The 25395-nt window shown below is 42.9% G+C and overlaps 1 protein-coding gene across 5 annotated transcripts in view; it reads left to right on the top strand.

The window, feature by feature from the left end:
• The window catches only part of ARID4A (AT-rich interaction domain 4A), a 56508-nt gene extending 37413 nt beyond the window's left edge, over positions 1-19095 (top strand). For 2 of the 5 annotated variants that reach the window (XM_054067795.1, XM_054067796.1), the window contains 12 exons: positions 266-360; positions 505-602; positions 2039-2267; positions 4443-4693; positions 6002-6199; positions 8204-8303; positions 8458-8659; positions 10166-11296; positions 11472-11576; positions 14082-14297; positions 14515-14661; positions 17247-19095. In XM_054067795.1, coding sequence (XP_053923770.1) covers positions 266-360; positions 505-602; positions 2039-2267; positions 4443-4693; positions 6002-6199; positions 8204-8303; positions 8458-8659; positions 10166-11296; positions 11472-11576; positions 14082-14297; positions 14515-14661; positions 17247-17350 — 2876 coding nt within the window. In that variant the 3' untranslated portion in view covers positions 17351-19095. The remainder of the gene's footprint in view (positions 1-265; positions 361-504; positions 603-2038; positions 2268-4442; positions 4694-6001; positions 6200-8203; positions 8304-8457; positions 8660-10165; positions 11297-11471; positions 11577-14081; positions 14298-14514; positions 14662-17246) is intronic. The other 3 variants (XM_054067799.1, XM_054067797.1, XM_054067798.1) reach the window with 3 other exon arrangements.
• Positions 19096-25395: the final 6300 nt, after the last annotated feature.

Below are 25395 nucleotides of genomic sequence, written 5' to 3'. Positions count from 1 at the left end.
AATTGGATAAGGGTTATTGCACAAATCTTGAGATGGAGATTGGGAAATGAGTTATTCAGCAGCTGGTGCCAGGGCGCTCACAAACCACCCAAAAATGTGTGATGCATTCAAAAGAGGGTGAAGCCTTAACTAGTGGCTGTTATGTTTCTTCGAAGTATTAAATACAGATTTAAAATGGAGATAGATATTAATTATCGTATGGAATGGAAGAAGCGGTTTGCTGTTCTTTGTGGTAACTGCTTATTTCTGCTTTTGTTTTGTTTAGGTACTCCTATCAATAAACCACCGGTTCTGGGCTACAAGGACCTCAACCTCTTCAAACTCTTTAGGCTGGTGTATCAGCAGGGTGGGTGCGACAATGTAAGTGGTGGATGTTTCCTGAGCTAAATACGTCTGTTCATTCTTAAAGGCTATGGCTCATGTCTTTGTTGGATATCATTCCTTAATGTTCTCGGTTAACAAAACTTCTAAAATTCTTTTTTCCCTTTTTTCCATTTCCAAAAGATTGAGAGTGGTGCTGTATGGAAGCAAATTTATATGGACCTCGGCATTCCTATTTTGAACTCGGCTGCTTCCTACAATGTAAAAACTGCTTATAGAAAGTAAGTGCTCATATTGTATGATGATGTAATGATGAAAACATTTTTTCCTTTTTAATATTGTATATGATATTCAAGCAATTTTTGATAGTTTAGCGAAACAATAGTTGACATTCTTCAGTTAATGAACGGTGCTGAGCATTTTCGTGTGCTGAGGATTGAAATGCTGGAGGAAAGGAGGGAGTGCTGGAGGCTACATAGGTTCCTGTTGCTCTAATACTTTAGAATTCTACTCATTTTCTTATCAAGAAGCATTCACTTTCAGCATGTGATGATGCCATTTCAGAGCACAACAATGAAATTTGTAAAAACAGCTTTGGCAAATTCAGCTTTGCAGTACAGACTCTGCCCTCAGTCTGTAGATGCTGCATGTAGGGAGGAGAATTTTATACCAGTCATCTTAACTTCGTGAAAACCATTAATGGAGATGTTTCAGTTTGTGTATTTGAATATCTTTGTGGGATCCGTAGAATTTGGGGTATAATTGTTTTCGTTGCTATGGTGGATGTGACAGCATTAAATGGTAAAATCACTGCCTGAAATGAAAAAATGCGTTAATCTTTTTATTCTGACACCTGGTTTTCAGTTGTGTGTTAACTTTTGAAATGAAAACATTTAGGAATGGCACTTTTCAAGATCATTTTCTAAATAAAAATTGTTTCTATTATTTATCCTCCTGAAAGTTTGACAAGAAACAAGTGGGCTTTTTGAGTAAAAGGGAAGAATGAGGTTCTCTTGACTCGAACCTGAGGGAATTCGGCTGATTGAATAGGGATGACTAATCACTCAACTCATGTTAATGTTGATGAAGATGAAAATATTCAGACTGTCTTCAGTGGGATTTGAACTGGGCACGTATTAAAGGTCTGTGTTTTACAGAGAAGAGTGTTTATCCTGAGAAGAGTAATTGGTAAATATGTCCTAGGTTGCTGTTAGAGTGGAAAGAATTATGTTTTATGGACACGTGACAGTTTGCACCTTGCAGTTTTACTCTTTGAGGAATAAGCCAGTTTGTATTTCTTTCTCCTGTAGCTGAATTGAGTGTGTGCGCAGGCAGTTAGCAGAGAGCAAGCTGATGCATGGCAATTTGTTACTGTGCAGCAACTTGTTTGTATGCCCATATTCTAATACCAGGGCAATTTTAGTTGTCATTGTGTTTCCAAACCAGTGTAAGTCTTCTTAGGCTTTACTGTCATGAGTTCTTAATTGGACAGAGATGAAGTTAAATTTGTGGGAAGCACGTGTGTGTATTCTTTCTCACCATTTGACTTGTGTGTGTAATTGTTTTATTTAAAAATCTTCTCCTCCTTTTTATTTCAGTTTGGATTGTGTTTGGTTTTTTCCTGAAGTTGCTGCTCCTCTTGCTTTTCTGTGAGCAGAAAGTATGTTTCATGCGCTTCAGTATGCAGGAAATAAAACATGGAATATTGTATCTCTAGGTATCTTTATGGTTTTGAAGAGTACTGCCGTTCTGCAAACATTCAGTTTAGGACCATCCATCACAATGAACCAAAAGTGGTAGAAGACGTACAGAAAAACGTGGAACCAATGGAGGAAAGTGTAAAAGAGGAACAAAAAATGCCCCCAACAGAAGTTAAAAAAGAAGCAGAAGAAAATTATTCCAGCAGTGAGAGTGAAAAAGAAGAAGTAGAGCTGAGATCCCCAAGGGTAAGAGGTTTGAAGTGATTTCTATTTAGTACCTAACAAAACCCCTTTGTATAGTGAGCAGTTTACATAATGAGTTTTCCCTTGCGGAGCGATTGTACGTTTGAACTGGTGTACTTGGACAAGCGTAGGACAGGGTTCTGTGAACACAGAGCTGGTGTTAACCGTTAATGGTGTTCAACCTGTGAATAGAATCGGTTCTGACTTCTCCGTAGTCTGAACCATCCATGGGGTTTGCTCAGGACGACTGGATGTCAAACGTTTCGATTCAGGGATGGCGGGGGAGCTGCTGAGAGCTGTGTCGCATCAGAACAGGGAAATTCAGCAGGACAGCCTTGGTTGTGGGCGAGAATTTCCACAGGCACGTGGAATCTGGAGCTTTCTGGCTGGAAGCAGGAGCGTGAAGGGACTTAAAGATGTAGCTTTAAGGAACATACCTTTCTCTGCTTTGTTTTTTACTGCAACATCTTTTAATAGAAGAAACACTGTGGTTTTACATTGCAGACAAAATTAGAGGGAGGGATGCTCAGGTTTTGTCTTCCTTTGTCTTTGAATGCTGTAGAGGTGAGGATTGTGTTAGTAATTCCAGAGATAAGACCCAGCAGCTAGTGGGTACTGAACCTGATGGAGGATACAAGAATACTTTCAAGGTATTTTGAGTATGACTCTCTAGAACTTCTGTTGATTTTGTTAGAAGGACTTTTTGTGTTCCTAAGTAGAACGTGATTACTGAATGACAAGGAATTGCTGCTTTTTAAACTGTTCGAGTTGTAAGGATTCTGTTCAATTAAAACGTGATTCTATCAAAGTGCTTCTTGCAAATCAGCTTGTCAGCCAAGTACACAGCCTTTTAAGTTAATAGATGAGAAGACATAGGTTAAATACAGATTTGGATTTGTATTACATATTGTATTTCTGTCTCACTGCAAGTGTTTTTTTCAAGCTGTTTCCAGCCTTAATGAACTTCCTGGCATGACACGAGCTTTCTTGTTTGTTGAGAGGATAAAGAAATGGAAGAACTTCTTGTCTTTTTCATCATTGGCTGTCTATGTTAATTTGTTAATACTTAAATATTATTTGGTTATGTATTCCATTATGTTATTAATCCAGTCACCAGCAATCTATTGCTGTGAAGATGGTCCAAGGGCTGGAGCACCTACCATACGAGGACAGGCTGAGGGATTTGGGGTTGTTCAGCCTGGAGAACAGGAGGCTCAAGGGAGACCTTGTAGCAACCTTCCAGTACCTGGAGGGGGCTACAAGAAAGCTGGGGAAGGACTTTTTATGAATGCATGTAGTGCATTCAAGACAAGAGGGAGTGGCTTTCAACTGAAGGGAGGGAAGTTTAGATTAGACATTAGGAAGAAATTCTTCACGCTGAGGATGGTGAGGCACTGGAACAGGTCGCCCGGGGAAGTGATGGATGGGGCCTTAAGCAGCCTGGTCCAGTGTTCGGTGTCCCTGCCCAGGGCAGTGAGGTTGGAACTGGATGATCTTTGAGGTCCCTTCCAACCGAAACCATTCTGTGATACTACTGTGAATTTCAGTTCTTATAACACCTTCATTACCGTTGTCTTTTGATGATCTCCAGATAATTAATCTTGCATTCAATATGTGTTTTAAATGTTCTGATTACAAAGCAATGACCCGTTCAAGAGTCCTTTAGTAGTGAAGTGGTAAACCTGTACTGGATCCCTAAGAACCGGTTGCAGATTGTCCCAGGCAGCAACTGTCTGGCTTCTCAAAGTAGCTTTTAAAAATGTGATCCTTAAACTTTTTCTAAAGCTGACAAATTTCGATTTTGCAAAATTGGCAGGTGCTTATCGGGATCGAAGAGCCTGAAAGGAAGATGCCTTCTCTCAATAGTCCCATACAAGCACTTTTATTGATGCTGTTGCTGTAGTTGAGAGAGGCCCTTTACACCAGGGCAACATACCTTACAGGTCCAGAACTTAACCAGGAGCTCATCCTCTTGATTCCAAACCAGACAGAGTGGCTTTAGTGTTTGACTTGTTAACAAGGCTTTAAACTATTATCTTAAGAATATTTTGGGTTTTGGTGTTATCTTCACCTTTCTTCTGCACAGGAATAGCACGTTTCACTTTCTGCTGAGGTTTGGAGAGGCAACACAGAGAGCAGTTGATAGGAATCGTTAAACTGATCTCATTTCCATTCTAGGGACGAAGAAGACTTGCCCGTGATGCAACTCCTGTTAAAAAAGATAGCGAAGAGGATAAAACACAAGACAAATCAAAAGACAGTAACAAAGAAAACAAAGATGTAGAGGAGACACCTGAGAATGCAGAAAAGAAAGAAAATGAAACTCCACTAGGGAGAAAAAGTACACCAAAGCAAAAAGAGAAAAAAATCAAAAAGCAGGAGGATTCTGACAGAGAATCAGAAGAAGAGGAGGAGAGGCAGAGGGAGAGGTAAACATTAATTTGTGTCACCTTATTACGCACGTGTCCGTGTTACGATCAAGCAGGAGTACATATAGAGTTGGAGATCTTGCCAACTAAAATGTGGAAAGCAGGGACCCATCCCTGGAGGTGGTCAAGGCCAGGCTGGATGAAGCCTTGGGCAGCCTGATCCAGTGGGAGGTGTCCCTGCGCGTGGAGCAGAGTTGGAACTGAACGGTCTTTAGAGTCCTTTCCAACTCAAACTGTTCTGTGATTCTATGACACCGAATAAAGCCTGGTAGGGTTATTGCACAGTTTCTTCTGAAGAGCTTTGAGGACTGGGAAAAACACAGTTCTTTTAAATGAAGTGTCAGTGTGCAGTCAAAAAAAAATATAATCTTGCCATGCACCACAGCTTGCAAAAATGCCTCAAGTGAAGGTGCAGTGTGGTCGCACGGCTGTGTCAGGTGCGTAAGGCACCAAAGAGCTTTCCTGGCGCTTGTCCTCTTCCTTTTAATAGTTTGCCACAAGACAGTTCATTTTTCTGTGAAGCCTAGCAAATATGTTTAATTAAAAACAAAGCAAACCCATAGTCTTTTTCAGTATCTTCGTTGTTGGTGACTTTTTTGTAGTTAAACTTTTACATTATGGTGAATTGACCATAAAATAGGGAGACAAATAAAGGTAAAAATAGGTTAGATTGTTATTCTTGAAAACATGTTGAAGTAGAATGTTTAAATATTAGATATATCTATAATAAGGGGTAGATATAGCTCATAAGAGCTCTGTGGACACTTTTAATCTTGGTTCAGTGCTGCTGTAATCAACTTTTTTTTAAATAGAATGGTATTTGTATCCATAAGAGGATCATTATGATGATGATTCAAGCATCTGTGCACTGTTAGCAAACCGTAGCCTAATAAGCAAGCTGCAGATTTATTTTTAAGTAGTGTGTCAAAATCAAGTCTGTTTTAAAAACTAAAGTTAGTTCTTCCTGTCTTATTTAGCAACCAAACACCGGGTTCACTCGTCTTTTTGTATTATCAAAATATTAATTTAAAAAAAATAATTAAGCTTTGAGGTGGTTGTACGCCTAATAAATTGAGTTTTAAGTTAGAATATAATGTTTCTGGATGGTTTTGGCACTTATGTCTCTTCTAAGTCCTGTTCTTAATTTACAAGCCGTGTCCGAGCTGGCTTCAGAGGCATTGCAGGATGCAGAAAATGAAAAGGAAATTCTTTTAGCCTTTTTCTTTTGTGGTAGTTTGGCTATGCCAGTTAAATGTTAAATGCCGATTGTCACTAATTAGTGGGCATTTTAAATGCATTTTACTGCAGGGAGGAAATTGAGAACAAAGGAGAATCAGAAGGTGAAGAGGATGAGGAGGATGCAGAACCCTGCCTGACTGGAACCAAAGTGAAAGTAAAATATGGACGTGGAAAGACTCAAAAGATTTATGAAGCCAGTATTAAAAGCACAGAAACAGATGATGGGGAAGTTTTGTATTTAGTTCACTACTACGGTTGGAATGTCAGGTGAGGATGTCAAAGTGCTTTTCATTTCTTTAAGGGGATGATTTGCAAAAGAATTTTTGTTTTTAAGAAAATGAAGGGAAAAGACGGTGAGGGATGTGGCTCCCAATTGAATTATCAACATAACAGGGTCTGACTCTGTTATGCATTTCAGTGTTAACAGTTTTGTTCATGGTGTGACTTTATTGCCTTCAAATCTCAGAATATCCTTACTTGTATGCCCACAAGTTTCTATCTGGCTTAGCGAGAGTGATTCAATAACATCTTGGGTTCAGTTTTGTGCCCCTCACTAAAGAAGGACATTGAGGTGCTGGAGCGCATCCAGAGAAAGGAACAGAGCTGGGGAGGGGGCTGGAGAACAAGTGTTGAAAGGTGCCTGAGGGACCTGGGGTTGTTACCCTGGAGAAAAGGAGTCTCAGCGGAAACCTTATTGCTGCCTACAGGTGCCTGAAAGGAGGTTGTAGCAAGGTGGATTCTGGTCTCTTCTCCCAGTTAACAAGTAATAGAGTGAGAGGAAATGGCCTCAAGTTGCACCAGGGGAGATTCAGGTTAGATATCAGGAAAGCTGTCTTCACCAAGAGGGTTCTAAGGCACCGGCAGAGGCTGCCCAGGGAGGTGGTTGGGTCACCATTCCTGGAGCGATTTAAAAGATGGGCAGACAAGGTGCTCAGGGATACAGTTTAGTCGTTGACAGCTATGGTTGGACTTGATTATCCCAAAGGTCTTTTCCAATTCTATGATTCTAAGGTCCTTCCTTCTCACAAGAGTGTTCCTGTAGTTTGTTGTGTCAGCTGGTGTTAGTGCTGTCAGACATTTTTGCTTAAGGGAGTCATAGATAATGGTGATGACAGCTACAATTGAGTGTATCAAGCACTGAAATTTTGGCAACAAAACTTATTCACCTATTGACCTTCAACTGTGATTACAAAGAATGATTGTTATATGTAGGGAGGGTAACAAAGAACGACAGGAAAAAAATCATCAGATGCTTTTCTTTGCAGCCGTGCTTTATATTCAGCGCTGCTGTAGAAACAGCCTTTTTTTGTTGTTGTTCTTAAGACTGTTGTAGGCAAAAATATCACAAAGTCGATAATTTTTAGAAATACAACCCTTCTGTTATATAACCTGAGATGTTCCAAATCCATACATATTGAAGTACATTTCCAGTACCTGAAGGGCCTACAAGAAAGCTGGGCAGGGACTGTTTACAAAGGCTTGTAGTGATAGGATGAGGGGGAACAGGTATAAACTGGAGAGGGGAAGATTTAGATACGTTTCTTCACCATGAGGGTGGTGAGACACTGGCCCAGGTTGCCCAGGGAAGTTGTGTCTGTCCCATCCCTGAAGGTGTTCAAGGCCAGGCTGGATGAAGCCTTGAGCAGCCTGATCCAGTGGGAGGTGTCCTTTCCCGTGGCAGGGGGGTTAGAATTTCATCATCTTTAAGGTCCCTTCCAACTCAAACCATTCTGTGATTCTATGTAGTAAACTAAACGTCTTTATGTGGCAACACAAAGTTGGGGAGGTCTCCCCCAAATGCTAATGTGTCCCTTCACCTTATTACTAACTCAGGAGACTTTGAGGAGCAGTAGCAGTGTATTTGTGCTTTTCAGAATCGTGCCAAGTTTGTTACTATAATTGAAAAACTTTACCTTTTCAAAAGAAAAATTATATTTTATAGTTGAAGCGTGGTGTGGAGAAAACTGCCTTTTGTTTGTGAAGTGAAATAACTGACAAACTTTATAGCTCACTCAGTCCCCTGAGTTCCAGTGCTTTGCTGGGAAGAGACAAGGAAGTGTTCTCCTCCATTTTTCCATTCTGTAATATTTTTTATGGGTTAGAAATGTAATAAATTTTTCTAATGCCAGCTACTGCATGTGTTTGTAAATAACATGCTCTGCTTTCTACCTCTCCATAGTAAATATTTTCTGCAATTCAATCTCTTAAGCCGTGTATTGCAAACAGCTTCTTTCTAGGCAGTAATAACACTGTGCTGTTATTTACTTCTAGATATGATGAATGGGTGAAAGCTGATCGGATTATCTGGCCTGTGGACAAAGGAGGACCAAAGAGAAAACAGAAGAAAAAAACAAAAGTAATGGTTATTTCAGTATGTTACTACCGTGCACTTCCTTTTTTTCCCTTTTAAAACCAGTTGTTCAGTCCACAATCTAGTTTTTTAATAGAAGCGTAGAGCAAAAGGAGAAAAGGTTTAATGATCAGCAGTGAAGTGTATTGATAAATATTCATTTCCCTCCCCCCAGAATAAAGAAGACAGTGAAAAGGAGGAGAAGAAGGATGAGGAGAAACAAAAATCAAAGCGTGGGCGACCACCTCTGAAATCCACTCTTCCGTCCAACACCTCTTGCAGTTTGCCCAAAACACCCAATAGCGAAGGTAAATCAGGAGCCAGGAGTGCACGGAACAACTTGTCAGATTCCTCACCATTGCCAAATGGAACAGAAGGTACATCTGGTGCACTCGTGTTCTGGCATAGAGGTGCATGTGAACAGTGGTCTAACGCGGTGCATTGGTCTGACTGCTTCAGCCAGGACAGTGCTTGTCAGAGGCTTTAGAGTCTTCCTGAACCAGGTGGTGTACAAGTGATACAACAAAACAAATTCTTGGTGGAGGATTCTACTGTATAAAAATTAATACTTTTGATTGTTAGCAACACCTTGCAAGCAGACCAGACGTACCGCGGGAATATTTGATTCTGATGGAGGATCAGACAGTGAGCGGTCTTGGTCCTGTACTTGCTTTTCAGGCTTTTTTTCACTATGTATTTGAAAAGAGACATCTGATTTTTATTTTTTTTTTACCTTTATTCTTCCGTTTTTTTTTCCCTCACTCTGAATTTTATTGAGGGATTAGTTGAGCTGATCATAGAAGCGCTAGGTTGGAAAAGACCTTCAAGTGCAGCTGTAGCTTTCCACTACTAAACCAGATCCCTGAGCACTTCATCTACCTGTCTTTAAATACTTGCAGGGATAAGGACTGCACCACCTCCCTGGGCAGCGTCTGCCAGTGCCTGAGAACCCTTTTGGTGAAGAAATTTTTCCTAGTGTCCAATCTGAACCTGCCCTGGCTGAGGAGAACATTTTGCTCACAGAAGAGCTTTGGCATGGAAATGACTGTGCGAGTTATTCCGTTTTTTATAGCCAGAGTCTTTCAGTCCTAATCTTGAACAAACCAAATCTAGTGGTGTAATGAGAGTCTTTAAATCCTCAACCTCAGTACTGCATCATCCACCGTTGTTATTTACATACAAATAGCGGCAGCATTTTTAGTATTCCTAAGCCTCTCTGAACAAAAACTGAAGTGAAATCACTGTCTCCTTTTAGTACAGGTCCCTGAATAATCTTCTGGTAACGTAATGGTACTCGCTCTGTCTGTAGTGCATGCTTTGTACAAATACCTTAGCAATGAAATATCCATCTTGTGGTGTGGAAGGGTTTGGGGTTTTAGTTTTGGGGTGAGTTTTTTTTCTGTCTGGGGATTCGTGGGGGAGAACTCTTGGGTTTTGTAGTATCAGGCTGGGGAGACGATATCGACCAGTAGATACCAGATCACGGGAATCCATAAACATTTTTTTGCTACTATAAACTGTAATTTGTTACTGGTTTATTTGGGAAATAGTAGTGGTAGAATCATAGAATATCTGAAGTTGGAAGGGACCCATAAGGATCATTGAGCCCCAACTCTGTGCTCCTTGCAGGACTACATGAACTAAATCAGAGGACTAAGAGCATTGTCCAGATACTCCTTGAATTTGGAGAGTGTTTTTACTATTGTAGTTTCTTAGAAATTTTCAGTAAAAATAAGAACTGTAATAAGACTGTTGAGTGGCACAGGGCTTTAAAATGAAATTGTTTATTGTAAACTGATGTTAATTCAATAGATGACTGAAAAGATTGTGCTGTAAATGGTGATTTATGGTGATATTTCCTGCTTTTCTAAATATTTTTGCAGACTCTGGCTCATCTGACAGTGAAGCGGAGGAGTCGTCTGAAAAGAATTTGAATGAAGAATTTTCTCCTGAAACTTCGGAACTGGAAAAAAGTGAAAAATTGCAGGATGAGAAGCTGGACGAAGAAAACCCAAAGATTCCTCATGTGTTGAAAGAAAATGACAGGACTCCAGGACAGCCATTAGAAACACTGAAACTGGAAGTTGAAGAAAGTGAACACATTGTTCAGATTTTCGGAAATAAAACTGAACAAATAGAAGAAATCAAAAAAGAGGCTGAAAAATCACCTAAAGGCAAAGGGAGAAGGAGCAAGACAAAAGAACCCTGTACAGAGAATGCAAAGGTTTTACCAGGAAGCCAAGAAGAGGTGGCAAATGAATCTCTTCCAGAACCTGAAAGATTAGACATGTCTTCCTTGGACTGCAAGGAGATTTCCAGCACTACTGAAAGTGAAACAGAACCTTCTACAAAAGATAAGAAGCTTCTGAAAAGGAAAACTTTGGAACAGGCATCGCCTGAGAAGAGAAATCGACGGGAGAGTGAGATGGAAGTGCCAAATATTGTATCTGAAGAGAGGACCGATGAATGTACTGGAGCAGAGGAATGTAGAGGGCTGAATGCTGAAGAGTCTCTCAGAACTGAGAATGAGGAAATGCCATCCTTGGTGGCAGAGTCGGTTCAGCACGGTCAGGAGCTGAGGAACGAGAACTTTGAACGCCCATCTGAAGAAAACGAGAATGTTCCCTTAAAAGATGAGGATGATGCAATGCCTCAAATTGGTCCTGAAACTTTGCTCTGCCATGAAGTAGACTTGGATGACTTGGATGAAAAGGAGAAGAGCAGTAGTGAAGATACAGTATCGGAAAAGCCAGATCCTAACGCTTCAAATTCAAACCCATCTGCCTTACCCCATGCCGTCCAACCCAGCTTCTCCGTGGCTTCGCCTTTGACTCTTAGTCAGGATGAGTCACGTAGTATCAAGAGTGAGAGCGACATGACTATTGAAGTCGACAGCGTGGCAGAAGAGTCTCAGGAAGGTCCCTGTGAAAGTGAGTCTGCCAATGGGTTTGAAGCCAGTACAACATCAAGCAATTGCAGTGTAGCCATGCAAGAGAGAGAGGTGGGAGAGAAAGGTGAGCATTTCCTGTGAAAAACCACGCCCTGCTGATTCCCAAGGCTTTCCTAAGTATGGGGTTCCCTCACTAAAAATTGCTGCTTTGTTTTGTCTTTTTAAATCCTTTTGCTGCTTATAAAAAAAGCTTGTTAGTCACAGAAATATTTGAGGTGCCTTTTCTTCTTCTCATTTAGGTCAAAAAAGACCCAGTGACAGCAATAGCGGAACACTGGCCAAAAAACAAAAGCGTACTCCAAAGCGAACAAGTGCTGCAGCCAAAAATGAAAAGAATGGAACAGGTACATTCCTGGGGAGGGAGAGGAGGAAGGTTCTGCTCTCCTGTAAACATAAGGGCCCGTTGTTCTCACTGTTGCCCATTATTTCTGTGGCTGGGACTTCCTCATCGAGGTATTTGTTGTTATTCATCATGAGTGTAGGCTGTTAACTGGAGAGAACTTACCAGCTGCGCAGTAGGAAGAGTAACTGGGAAATCTCTTGGCTATTTTTAATTGTTTGATTAAGAAAACCTTTTAATAACTGTTTACATGAGCAGTTAGCAAATTATTACCTTAATGCTGATTTATGTATGTGGGGTTGGCTGTGAATTTGGGAGAGGGGAGTTTGTTCTGAATAGAAACATCTTTAAAGTCTTATGACAGGCATTTCTCATGGGCAAAAAAAGTGCATTTATGGAGTTCAGAGAAAACGTTTGATGCTAAAGAGTAACTTTTCAGCTAAAGGGAACTTGTGTGTTTTTATTTCAAGTAGGTGGCATTTTAAACTTGCTGTAGAAATGTGGATTTTTGTGTTTCTGTAGCTCATTTTTTGTATCGAATGAGTCAATACATTTAGGCCCTGTGGCAACAGTGTTATAATTTCTAAGTATAAAACTAAAAAATTCAATATGTCACATAGAATATTCAGACACGTTTAACCTGCCTGTGTAAAACCGTATAATTATTCATAGAATCATAGAATGGTTTGGGTTGGAAGGTACCTTAAAGATTATCCAGTTCCAGCCCTCTGCCATGGACAGGGACACCTCCCACTGGACCAGGTCGCTCCAAGCCCTGTCCTGGCCTTGAACACGTCCAGGGATGGGGCAGCCACGACTTCCTTGGGCAGCCTCTGCCAGTGCCTCACTGCCCTTATTGTGAAGAATTTCTTCTTAATTTCTAATCTAAATCTCTTATCTTTCCACTTAAAACCATTCCCCCTCATCCTGTCCCTGCACTGCGTGATGGAGAGCCCCTTCCCAGCTTTCTTGTACCCCTTTTCAGTACTGGAAGGCTGCTGTGAGGTCTCCGTGAGGCCTCTCTCTGTCTCTCCTCTCTGTCTCTCCTCTCTGTCTCTCCTCTCTGTCTCTCCTCTCTGTCTCTCCTCTCTGTCTCTCCTCTCTGTCTCTCCTCTCTGTCTCTCCTCTCTGTCTCTCCTCTCTGTCTCTCCTCTCTGTCTCTCCTCTCTGTCTCTCCTCTCTGTCTCTCCTCTCTGTCTCTCCTCTCTGTCTCTCCTCTCTGTCTCTCCTCTCTGTCTCTCCTCTCTGTCTCTCCTCTCTGTCTCTCCTCTCTGTCTCTCCTCTCTGTCTCTCCTCTCTGTCTCTCCTCTCTGTCTCTCCTCTCTGTCTCTCCTCTCTGTCTCTCCTCTCTGTCTCTCCTCTCTGTCTCTCCTCTCTGTCTCTCCTCTCTGTCTCTCCTCTCTGTCTCTCCTCTCTGTCTCTCCTCTCTGTCTCTCCTCTCTGTCTCTCCTCTCTGTCTTGTCTCTCCTCTCTGTCTCTCCTCTCTGTCTCTCCTCTCTGTCTCTCCTCTCTGTCTCTCCTCTCTGTCTCTCCTCTCTGTCTCTCCTCTCTGTCTCTCCTCTCTGTCTCTCCTCTCTGTCTCTCCTCTCTGTCTCTCCTCTCTGTCTCTCCTCTCTGTCTCTCCTCTCTGTCTCTCCTCTCTGTCTCTCCTCTCTGTCTCTCCTCTCTGTCTCTCCTCTCTGTCTCTCCTCTCTGTCTCTCCTCTCTGTCTCTCCTCTCTGTCTCTCCTCTCTGTCTCTCCTCTCTGTCTCTCCTCTCTGTCTCTCCTCTCTGTCTCTCCTCTCTGTCTCTCCTCTCTGTCTCTCCTCTCTGTCTCTCCTCTCTGTCTCTCCTCTCTGTCTCTCCTCTCTGTCTCTCCTCTCTGTCTCTCCTCTCTGTCTCTCCTCTCTGTCTCTCCTCTCTGTCTCTCCTCTCTGTCTCTCCTCTCTGTCTCTCCTCTCTGTCTCTCCTCTCTGTCTCTCCTCTCTGTCTCTCCTCTCAAACCCAAATTATTGTGGGAATCTAAAATACTTGCATGCATTAGCTTAAAAATTTCTTTTACATGTTAAAGTTGTTATCCTTTTAGTCGTGTTTCAGAACTGTTCCTTTAGGTGTGTAAGGCAGTTTGGTAAATATACACAATCGTGTGCTATCACCTATATTAATACAGTTTTAACCTTTAGAAAAGGGATTCTAGTGTCTGCTTTATGTTAGAACTCCAAAATATGGTACATAAGGCAATTTATTAGCTCCAATATTCCTATTAAAATAAGCTTCTTTATTGCTACTGTGGAAAACCTAACTCACTTTTTAACTAAAGGCCTGGTTGACGCTTGACTTCTGTATTAAAGATCAGCAGACTGGAGAGTTCAGTGCATGCTAAGTCTGGTACAGGTTTTCCTTGTTTTTGTTCTGGAATCTTCTGAGCAAGGAGCAGTTTTTTCTTGATAATTTCTTCTGACCGTAACTACAAGTTTTAAACTGTCAAGTGGGTTTTTTTGAAGTCCAAATACATTTTATCTTGCTGCAGGACAAAGCAGTGACAGCGAAGATCTTCCGGTCCTGGACAGTTCAAGTAAATGTACTCCTGTAAAACACATAAATACATCCAAACCACAGAAGCTTTCTCGATCTCCTGCAAGAGTGATTTCGCCTCACATCAAAGATGGAGAGAAGGACAAACACAGAGAGAAACACCACCACCAGAATGCTTCGCCTAGAGTATACAAATGGAGTTTTCAGCTCAGTAAGAATCCTTTTAAATGCCTTGATTAGAGGGAATTTGTGAGAAAATTTGTTCTGGAAGGAAAATGTGCAGATTTTGGGATTCTAAATTAGGTTTAGGCCTTTTGTAGTGTCATTATGGAAGTGTGTTATCTTTCATGCTGCATCTTGTTTACTTTGAAGAATTGCATTCATTTGTTTAAAATCACCTTGATGCTATTTTTCTTCTTGCTTTTAAGATGAACTAGACAATATGAGCAGCACTGAGAGGATCTCCTTCTTACAAGAAAAGCTACAGGAAATAAGGAAATACTACATGTCCTTGAAGTCGGAAGTAGCAACCATAGACAGGAGAAGAAAAAGGTTAAAAAAGAAAGACAGAGAAGGTAAGGTTCAGCTTTGCTTTATGCTTCCCATGAGAAGTTAATTTTGTTGAAAATACATAACTCATAAATCAACTTGAGTTTAATTGATGGTGCTTTTGGTGAGAAGTGTTATCTGTCTATCTTGTTCGTATGTACATGTATTTATAAAGGATATTTCTGGCTTTTCAGAATTTGACTCTTAACAAAACATTCACTATTTTTTAACTGTGTTGAACTCCCTAGTGCAAGCTCAGTCTTAAGTTTTCAGTCAGTCTAATGACCCATCTGATTTATCTTTTCAGTCAGTCTGTGATGCACAAAGGGCAAAGTTACGCATACAGTTAACATGACTGTGGCAGTGAAAGCAATTGACAAAAAATCAGTATCTGTTTTCTGTGTCTGTGCCTCTTGTAGAATTGCAGAATTGCTTTGGGTTGGAAGGGACCTTTTCAGGTCATCCAGTCCAACCCCTCTGCAGGAGCAGAGACGTAGAATCATATAATCATAGAATAGTTTGGGTTGGAAGGAACCGTAAAGATCGTCCAGTTCCAACCCCCTTGCCACAGGCAGGGAAATCCCACTAAATCAGGGATGGGGGCCCAAGGCCCCATCCAACCTGGCCTTGAACACCTCCAGGGATGGGGAAGCCACAACTTCCCTGGGCAACCTGTTCCAGTGTCTCACCACTCTCATGGTGAAGAAATTCTTCCTAATGTCTAGTTTAAATCTGCCCCTCTCCAGTTTGTAGCTGGTCCCCCTGGTCCTATCTCCACAAGCCTTTATGAACAGCCCCTCCCCAGCTTTCCTGTAGGCCCCCTTCAGGCACTGGAAGGTCACTATAAAATCTCTGAGCCTTCTCTCCTCCAGGCTGAACAAACCAAACTCTTTCAGCTTGCCCTCACAGGGAAGGTGCTTCAGCCCTCTGATATCTTTGTAGCCTCCTCTGCACCCGTTTGAACAGCTCCATATCCTTCTTACGTTAAGAATTCCAGAAATGGACACAGGACTGCAGATGAGATCTCACAGGAGAGGAACAGAGGGGCAGAATCCCCTCCCTCTCCCTGCTGGCCACACTTATTTTGATGCAGCCCAGGACACGGTTGGCTTTCTGGGCTGCAAGCGCACATTGTCGGCTCATGTCGAGCTTCTCATTGACCAGCACCCCCAAGTCCTTCTCTGCAGGGCTGCTCTCAATCACAACATCCCCCAATGTATACTGAAAACGGGGATTGCCCCAGCCCAGATGCAGGACCTTACACTTGGGCTCATTGAATCTCATGAGGTTCCCACAGCCCCACTTCTCCAGCATGTCCAGGTCCCTCTGGATGACATCCCGCCCTTCCGGTGTGGCAACTACACCACTCAGCTTGGTGTCATCTGCAAACTCGCTGAGGGTACACTCAATCTCGCTGTCAATATCATTGATAAAGATATTAAACAGCTCTGGTCCCAGTACAGACCCCTGAGGGATACCAGTCGTCACGGATCTCCATCTGGACTTTGAGCCATTGACCACTACTCTTTGAATACGACCATCCAACCAGTTTCTTATCCACTCTACGGTCCCCAATTTAGAGAGAAGGATGTTGTGGGGGACCGTGTCAAAGGCTTTACAGAAGTGCATATAGATCACATCCATTGGTTAAGCTTCAGCTTGATCAGGTTGCTCGGAGCCCCACCCAGCCTAACCTTGAATGTTTCCAGGCATGGGGCATCTACTATCTGTGCCAGTGGTTTGCCACAGTCACCATAAAAAAACTTCTTCTAAATCTAAATCAGTCTAAATCTCCCCTCTCTTAGTTTAGAACTGCCACTCCTTGTCCTGTCGTAACTGGCCTTGCTAAACGGTCTGTTCCCCTGTTTCCTACAGGTTCCCTTTAAATAGTGTAAGGTCTTCTGCAGCCTTCTCTTCTCCAGGCTGAACAACCCCAATTCTGTCAGCCTGTCCTAGCTTCTTTGAGGTCTTTAATAAATAACCTCCTAGAATCGCTTGGTTGAAAAAGGCCTTTAAGATCATTGAATCCAGACAAACCTGTCCACTACTAAAACGTATCCCTTAGCACCTCATCTACTTGTCTTCTAAATACTTCCAGTGACAATGACTCAACCGCTGCCCTTGGCAGCCCATTCCAGTGCCTGAGAATCCTTTCAGTGAAGACATTTTTTCTTGATATTTATTCTAAACCTTTCCTGGTGCAATTTTTGAGGCTATTTCCTCTCATCCTATCACTTGTTACTTGGGAGAAGAGACTGACATTCACCTTCCTACAACCTCCTTTCAGGCAGTTGTAGGCAGCAATAAGGTTTCCCCTCCTTTTCTTCAGGCTAAACACCTCCAAGCCCCTCAGCTGCCTCTCATAACCGTTGTTCTCCAGCCCCTTCCCTAGCTCCGTTCCCTTCCCTGGATGCGCTCCAGCCCCTCTGTCCTTCTTGTAGTGAGGGGCCCAAAATTAAACCCGGGGTTTGAGGTGTGACCTCACTAATGCTGAGTACAGGGGCAGAATCACTTCCCCAGTCCTGCTGGCACTTGGTCCTCATAACCCAGGACACCTTCATTCTGACATCGCTTGATAAGCTGATGCTGATCTGTTGTTCTGTATATTCAGTGTCTCATACAGGAGCATCCATGTCATCTGCTTCGTCAGACACTGGAATGAGTCCTTCGTCGTCTTCTCCTCCACAAAACGTGCTTGCTGTAGAATGCAGGTGATACACATTTCTCTGCCTTGCCAGCAACTTGCTGCAATGGACAATAAATCCTGAAATTCAACCGCAGAAAGCACTCAACTGGTTTGACATCGCCAAGTCTCTTCTGTACACACTTCCACTGCTGGACTGTACCTGGTCTCCTCTCCTCCCCTCCTCTTCAGTTTAATTTACCGTTCTGAGAAATTAAGCTCATTGGTAACTGAAGGTTTGTAGGCACAACGTGACATGCTCGTCATTGTGTTTGTTTCTGTTTTGTTTTTTTTTTTCTTTCTTAACGCAGAGAAAGGGCACTTATCAAATTTGAAACGTTATGTCCAATGAAGCATTCAGGTGTTCTAGGGAGATCTTAGCAAAGCGAGTGCACCGAGCAGACACCAGAGCGTTATCAAAGAGAACCGAGTAACTGCTGCACTTCCGCCGAGCCGCGCGTTAGCGCTTGGTGAGTAGTTCCTCTCTGTGGAAGCACTTGCGATACAGAACTGCCAAAGTTATGTGTTCAGCGATGTGCCCGGTTTTAAAGGTGTAAATGGGACAAAATAAATTGTGAAAGGAAGTGTAGTTGACTGAAAACTACAGTTGTAATAAGTCTTCCACTTTTTATAGGATTTTTGAGCACACAGTTATGCAAATATTTTAATGTTTATTAATGTTTACAGTGGAATTGTGAATAGGTTTTCAGTGGACTATCTTATCCCTTGACAAAAATATTTTGTCTTTTTTCTATGTAATTTCAGAGTTTTTATTTTGTTACGAAAAGACGAAAAAATGAAATATATAACAACAGTGAATTTATTTAACAAGATTTCTAAAGCTGAAATTTTTTGTGTAAAATAAGGTATCTTGCAACTTGTTAAATATATTTATTCAGACATTGGATGTTGTATTTTTATGTATTTTTTAAAATATTAATAAAATTGGAAAAAAAAAAATTCTAGGTTAGTTCACTCTTTGGATAGAACTTGCTCACCAGTGATGGCTCTTACGGAGGTTCCATCCAGTAGCCGTGCCCGTGTGTCGGGTCTGTCAACGTGGCCTCCGCCCCGCGGATCTGCCAACGGGCAGCTGGATTTTAACTATGGCTTTATTTGGAAACTTTGGCAGTCCTAGTACTTAACCTTATTTTGAGGAACAAAATTTATTGGGTTGCCCTTAAGATAACTTTGTCACAAGTTCTTACGTTTGCTGTACTGCCGAATGAATTTATATCTCCCAAAGTTGAGATGCAACGATAAAGTAAAGCAACTGTGTATGCTTTGTCTGTGGATTGTCCCACGGGCAGATACAGTTTGTAAATAACTCTTCCAAACCCATGTATTTAAAGCAGTTTGCATATACATTATGTATAAAAGTGATTTTTTTATCAATTTTTTTATTCATGTTTGTACATTGAGAGGGGTTCTTAACCCCTTTTTCTGTGTTTAATATGCTGTAGAGTAATAATAACATAGATGCTCTAGACTGTATATCAGAATACTCTGGTTCACACAGCAGAAGGTCAGAACGGAACACTAGTGATGGCGTAGCATTACTAAAATAGCTGTTTCTTGAAATTTCATTTTACAACATTTGTCAACTTGTGATTCCAATTCCTTCCATTTTCGCAGAAAATTAAAGAAAAAGTACTCTTGTAAATGCACTTTTTCTGTCTTTTCTTAAGCAAAGCAGAACTATTTCAATGTAAGATAAATATGGAGCTCACTAGAGAGCATTAATAAAGGCCATGTTTTAAACATAGGCTTCACATTCTACTTTTATTTAAGTGATTGTTCTTGTAAATGTCTGGGCTTAACCTAAATAAGAAAATAATCTCCATATATTAGGGATTGAGTGTACCCTCAGGAAGCTCGCAGGTGACACTAAGCTGGGCCAAGTGTTGATCTTGAGGGCAGGGAGGCTCTGGGGGCGATCTGGACAGGCTGGATCGATGGGCGATGGGCTGAAACCAAGGTACAAGGTTCGACAAGGCCAAGTGCAGCGCTACAGGCTTGGGGAATAGTGGCTGGAAAGCTGGACAGGCGCACAGTCTCCTGGGTGAAAAACTGGTTGGATGGCCAGGCCCAAAGAGTGGTGGTAAATGGAGTTAACTCCAGCTGGTGGCCAGTCGCAAGTGGTGTCCCCAGGGCTCAGTGTTGGGTTCAGTTCTGTTCAACATCTTTATCAATGACCTGGATGAGGGGATTGAGTGTGCCCTAAGTTTGTGGATGTGCTACAGACTGGGAGAAGAGTAGCTGGAAAGTTGCCTGGCAGAGAAGGACCTGGGGGTGTTGGTTGACGGTGGCTGATTGTGAGCCAGCAGTGGCCCAGGTGGCCAACAGCATCCTGGCCTGTATGAGAAACCGTGTGGCCAGCAGGAGCAGGGAAGGGATTGTGCTTCTGAACTTGGCATTGGTGCGGCTGCACCTCGAATACTGTGTTCAGTTTTGGGTCCCTCCCTATAAGAAGGACATTGAGGGGCTGGAGCATGTCCAGAGAAGAGCAACAAAGGTGGGGAAGGTTCTGGAGCACGAGTCTTATGAAGAGTGGCTATGAGAACTGCAGTTGTTTAGCCTGGAGAAAAGGAGTCTGAAGAGGAACTTTGTTACTGTCTACAGCTCCCTAAAAAGAGGTTGTAGTGAGGTGGTTGTTGTTCTCATCTCCCAAGTGACAGGCAATAGGATGAGAGGAAATGGCCTGGAGTTGCACCAGGGGAGATTCAGGTTAGATATCAGGAAAATTACCGTCACCAAAAGGGTTCTTGGGCACTGGCAGAGGCTGCCCAGGGAGGTGGTACCTGGATGGGATGGTAGGTGAGATGCTCAGGGATCTGGTGGACAGGTGTGGTAGGACTCAAAGTTTATCTTTTCCATCCACATGATTCCGTGATTCTATGAAAATGTTGTAAAGGCTTTTTTCAGAGCTAGCTTTTACAGTTAGTCTTATCATCGCTACAAATGAATTTTTTGTTTTAATAGGAGATTAGGTATCACGTTTGCAAGAGCAAAAAGAAACAAAGCACCCTGTCAGCAGTCTTGACGCTCTTTTCTTGCTTTCTAGATGTTTACAGTTTTCCTCAAAAGGATACATGTTCTTTCAGCGTATGTAGGAGGTAAAAAATTAAGATTATGGGATCACATACTGTTAGAAGTGTTAAAAAAACAAGGCTGTAAGTGAATTCAGACTCTCCCCCACCTCCTGCTGTTGGTACAAAGAACTGTCTGGTTGCATATTATTAATAGTCTGTGGTTGACAATTGGAAAACACTCAAACCAGCAGTGTGTGAGGACATAAGATAAGGAAAGGTTGATTTTCCTACTTGTTTTAGGTTTTACTTACTTTCCATAAAGTGTACCAGCTACACATGTACTAATGAGGTTTTATTTTCTCTCTTATGTGTAATTTTAGCAACACCCACTTAAACCTCTGCTTGTTCCTGGCTCCTAAATCAGATTGCTTGTGTTTGAGAAACCCTCTCTTGCTTAATCGGTTCGAACAGACCAGGCAGGAGCAGCAAAGACGGCAGAACAATAAGAATCAGCTTTTATTTCAACAGAGGTGACGCAGCTCTACAGTGGTAATTAGTGAAAGAACAGCGTAACAAGGGCAAACACAAGTGTGTATCTTTGTGAGGCACAATGTGGCTGAGCTTCCCAGGGAGAGCATTTCGTTTCACTGGAAGGACAGCAGTAGGAGAAAGAAGGTGATTAAAGTGCTTCATTGCTTTTTGGGGTATTTTGCACGAGTTCCACTTGAATCTGATTTTTAAAAGGTGCGATACTAAAATAATCTAGGCAGAAACGTTGAAAATGGATACATATTGGATGTGTAGGGAGGCACACAGTAAGGGCAGCCAGAATTCCCCAGGATGGCTCTGACGAGGAGCTAGAAACAGCACCTGAATCTTGGGATTGTCAGCTCCCTTGTCTCAGTCAGACCATCCACTCCTGAGAGAGATGCTTCTCTCCACATATGTTTGTCAGACAGATGGAATTTCCCACATTAGGAAGAAATGTTTTCCTGTGAGGGTGGGGAGGCACTGGCCCAGGTTGCCCAGAGAAGCTGTGACTGCCCCATCCCTTGAGGTGTTCAGCCAGGCTGGATGGAGCTTGGAGCAACCTGATCCCGTGGGAGGTGTCCCTATCCATGGCAGGGGTTGGAACTGGATGATCTTTAAGGTCCCTTCCAACCCAAACCATTCCATGATTCAATGAATCTGTGAATATTCTTATTGTTCTTTTCTCTGTTAAAAATATTCTTGGATTGCTGAGGCAGCCAAATGGGCTTTCTGGGCAGCGTTTTCTGGAATTCTTTCACAGCAGTGAGTCTGGGAAATGCCGTTGTGCTCTTTTTAAGCAAAGAGCACGTTTGGTTTGAGTGCTTGACACAAATCTGACGGCTGAGCTGGGAGACACATTTACGAGCTGAAACAAAAGGTGAGTGTGATCACATGAATGTGTTGAGTGGTTTGCTTCGCTGTGTCCTTGCGTTTGTGGATACTGCACATTAAAATCTCGGTTATTTTTACTTCTCTGTGCTTGAGATTTCATTATTTGCTACAACATGCAGGATAAAGGCTACCTCTGGAGATGTAAGGAACATAATAAAGCGGTGGAAGCCATGGGGATATTGCCAGCGACTGACTCAGTGTAATTCCAGGGCTTAGGAAAAAGACATTTTTTAATCATCTCACACCATTTATCAAGCTATCGCCCTCAAATTTTGAGAAAATCTGTCATTCTACTGTATTATCTTCCACCGAACAGGATGATTTTTGTAAGAGGTTTATAGGAGAGTTTAAGATTATTCACCTTTATTAGTTAACTTTAAGTCACTGGTATTATATTTCTTAAGGGTTTTTTTATTTGCTTTGGAAATCTGCGAGTTCCCCAAATTCCGCAAGCATTTTTTTAATCTCATCCATTGCTTCAGAGGAATATATCAATTCAGTTATTCGTTTTACAGAGTTATTGGTCTGAACGTGTTCTTGTTGTGCTGCAGCCGTGTGGTGGATTTAGTGATTAGTCACAGCCCAGCGACAGATACGGCGTTGTTGTTTAGTGACAGCCAAAAAGATAAGGCAATCTGATTGTGAAAGCAGACTGTTTCTCACCCTTTCTAAGAACAGGACTTCCCTGGTTTCCTCTTTTGTTTTGAATCATCATCTATGTTGCTATTCCTGCTTCTTCCCATTTTCAGAGACGCTACTTTCTGTTTGGGAGAATGAGTCTGTGCTGCTGGGTTCTGCTTCAGGCCTGCACCTACCTGCTGGTTCATAGATTCATTGAGTCATGGAATGGTTGGGGTTGGAAGGGACCTTAAAGCCCATCCAGTTCCAACCCTCCTGCCATACGCAGGGACACCTCCCACTGGATCAGGCTGTTCAAAGCCTTATCCAGCCTGGCCTTGAACACCTCCAGGGATGGGGCAGCCACGTCTTTTCTGGGCAACCTGGGCCAGGGCCTCACCACCATACAAAATTTCTTCCTGAGAACAAATCCAAATCTCCCCTTTTTCAGCTTAAAACCATTCCCCCTCGCCCTATCCCTGCACTCCCTGATCAAGAGCCCCTCCCCAGCTTTCCTGGAGCTCATTTCCATACTGGAAGCTGCTCTAAGGTCTCCTCGCAGCCTTCTCTTCAGGGTGAACAACCCCAACTCTCTCAGGCTGTGCTCCTACAGGAGGTGCTCCAGCCCTCGGATCATCTTCGTGGCCTCCTCTGGACTCGCTATTTTTTACCTGAGTTGATACTGTTATGCTGTTGCTTATCCTATACCAATAGTTTTCAGAGGTTTAAAAGTGTCTGCTTTATGACATGTGGGTTTAATTTGCCAGCACAACGCTCTTACGGAAGCGCTGCCATGCTGACTTTCTCTCTCTGTTTCATTGTTTACAGCAAAGCAAATCAGCACGAGAACTCCATTATAGCATGAAAACCTGCAGGCTGTTCATCAGTGTTTGCTTAACTCTCCCTCCTGGCCTTACTGGTGAGGGACCCAGGTATGCGTTACTGGCACTGTCTCTCTCTTTTCTTTGCTCTTTAGCGTAACCCCACAACATTTCCATTCCAGCTCTGTCAGTGTCTTCAGCTGTTTCTAAACGACTCCTCAACTAATCCCTCATCTGGGTACAGCCTGACCCAGTTTGCTGTGATCCTGCCAGCTATGCCCGTTGCGTAAGGAAGGGTTAAGATGTGGAATTTGTGTGAAATACTTTGTTATATTGCATAAGGGGGGATTTTTTTCTTCTTACCGAGCCACTTGTTTATGCGTATGTGTAGCTTAAAACTTGACGCTCATGCATATCCTAAAAATTACTTCCTTTAGGAATGAGGAAGGTTTAAAGGTACTTAAAAAGAAAAAGATGACAGAGAGGAGGTTTGGATGAGATAATTAGGAATTTTTTTCCTGCGAGGGTGGGGAGGCCCTGGCCCAGGTTGCCCAGAGCAGTGGTGGCTGCCCCATCCCTGGAGGGGTTCCAGGCCAGGTTGGATGGGGCTTGGAGCCCCTGATCCAGTGGGAGGTGTCCCTGCCCATGGCAGGACAAGTGGAACTGGATGGGCTTTGAGGTCCCTTCCAACCCAAACTGTTCTATTACCCTGTGACAGAAAACCCCTAAACCCATGATCCCTCCTGCTCACGCTGTGTCCCACTGTGGGTGACGGCTTTGTGCTATCCCAGTAGTTCCTCCATGGAGCTCTCACTGCTTTTTATAGTCAAGGCCCCGATCACTGGCGTTCTGTCACGTCTCTGTCGATTATTCTCTGCTCTCCTCAGTCTCTCATTTCAGGTCATGGCCCTGTCAGGGCAGTGGCTCCTTCTCAGCTCCAGACTCTCCACCACCGCGCTGGGCTCCGGCTCAGGCCTGGAATGGAGGGCTAGGGGGTTCGGAGGTGGTGGGCTGTGACCTCCTGCTTCACTGCCTGCTGAGAGAAGGGCCCTCTGTGGGGTGGCCGGTGGACAGGACTTGGGAGAGGAGGTGTCGGGATTGAAGTCCCACAGCTCCTCTCCTCTGCTCCCTCACTGTCCCCAGGGATCCATGTCCACTGTGGGGCACAGAGGCGCTTCTTTCCATGGATCTACCTAGATCCCTCTGCCAAGAGCCATCTCCTATCTCCAAGGAGGCTGGAAACCCTCTTCGCTCAGCCATGACTCAAACCAGTGTCCCTGAGCCGCAGCAGCAGCAGCAGCACAAACTCAACATGTGCTCTGGCAGGAGAGGGGAAAGGAGTCCCTAATTCCTAGAAAAGGCAGGATCTGTGGAACACAGAAATAGCCACCAAATGGATTTCAACTTTGAAATTTAGATAAGCTCCCCTTCGAGTTACATAAAAAAGTGATGAAATGTCAAGTATTCTACCTTAAATATTTACGGAGTGAGCCCAGCTCCATGGGCGCTGCTCTCGCTTTCCCTCTGGTTAGAGGAGAGGTCAGTCTCGGAATGAAAAATTCCAACCAGCCAGGGTCTGTTCCGGCATTGTAAGAGGAGATGTTTGGTTTTTTCTGAGAGTGATTTAGCATCTTTCAATTACCTCTGTTTCTGTATGTGAGAAATCCAGACTTGACCATCGTTTTACAGTCCTGAACTACAAATGCTTGAACACCGAATGCTCCCTGTGATGTTTACAGAAGGAAGCTAACACCAGAACGCTAAGGAACATGAAGTTGAGGTAAAACATAATTAATTCTAGTATTCAATGGAAGTTTAACTCATAGAGTTCTTTTAATTCTGCCTTCTTGAAACTCAAGGTGCGAGCACGATGCATGTTTTGGTGTCACAAGCTCCAATTGCTTTTTCAGGGTTTAGAGTTTGGGCCAGACTCATTCAAGAAATTTTGGAGCTGGGGTTAATGGATTTCCTGAAGTTTGAAGTAGATTTCTCAAATGCTGTGTGCTGACTTCCTAACCTAGCTAAGAGAAAATGGTGGGGAAAAGAGCCATTGCTCAAACTCCAGCTTTCAAAATTAGGTATTTGAAAGTATAGAAGAACAGTAAATTAGTTTGGGTTGGGAGGGACCTTAAAGATCATGCAGTTCCACCCCCCTGCCATGGGCAGGGACACCTCCCACTGGAT

Source organism: Cuculus canorus, chromosome 5 (assembly GCF_017976375.1).
Source record: "Cuculus canorus isolate bCucCan1 chromosome 5, bCucCan1.pri, whole genome shotgun sequence".
NCBI classification, from domain to species: domain Eukaryota; kingdom Metazoa; phylum Chordata; class Aves; order Cuculiformes; family Cuculidae; genus Cuculus; species Cuculus canorus.
This window is presented reverse-complemented; position numbering and strand designations above follow the sequence as displayed.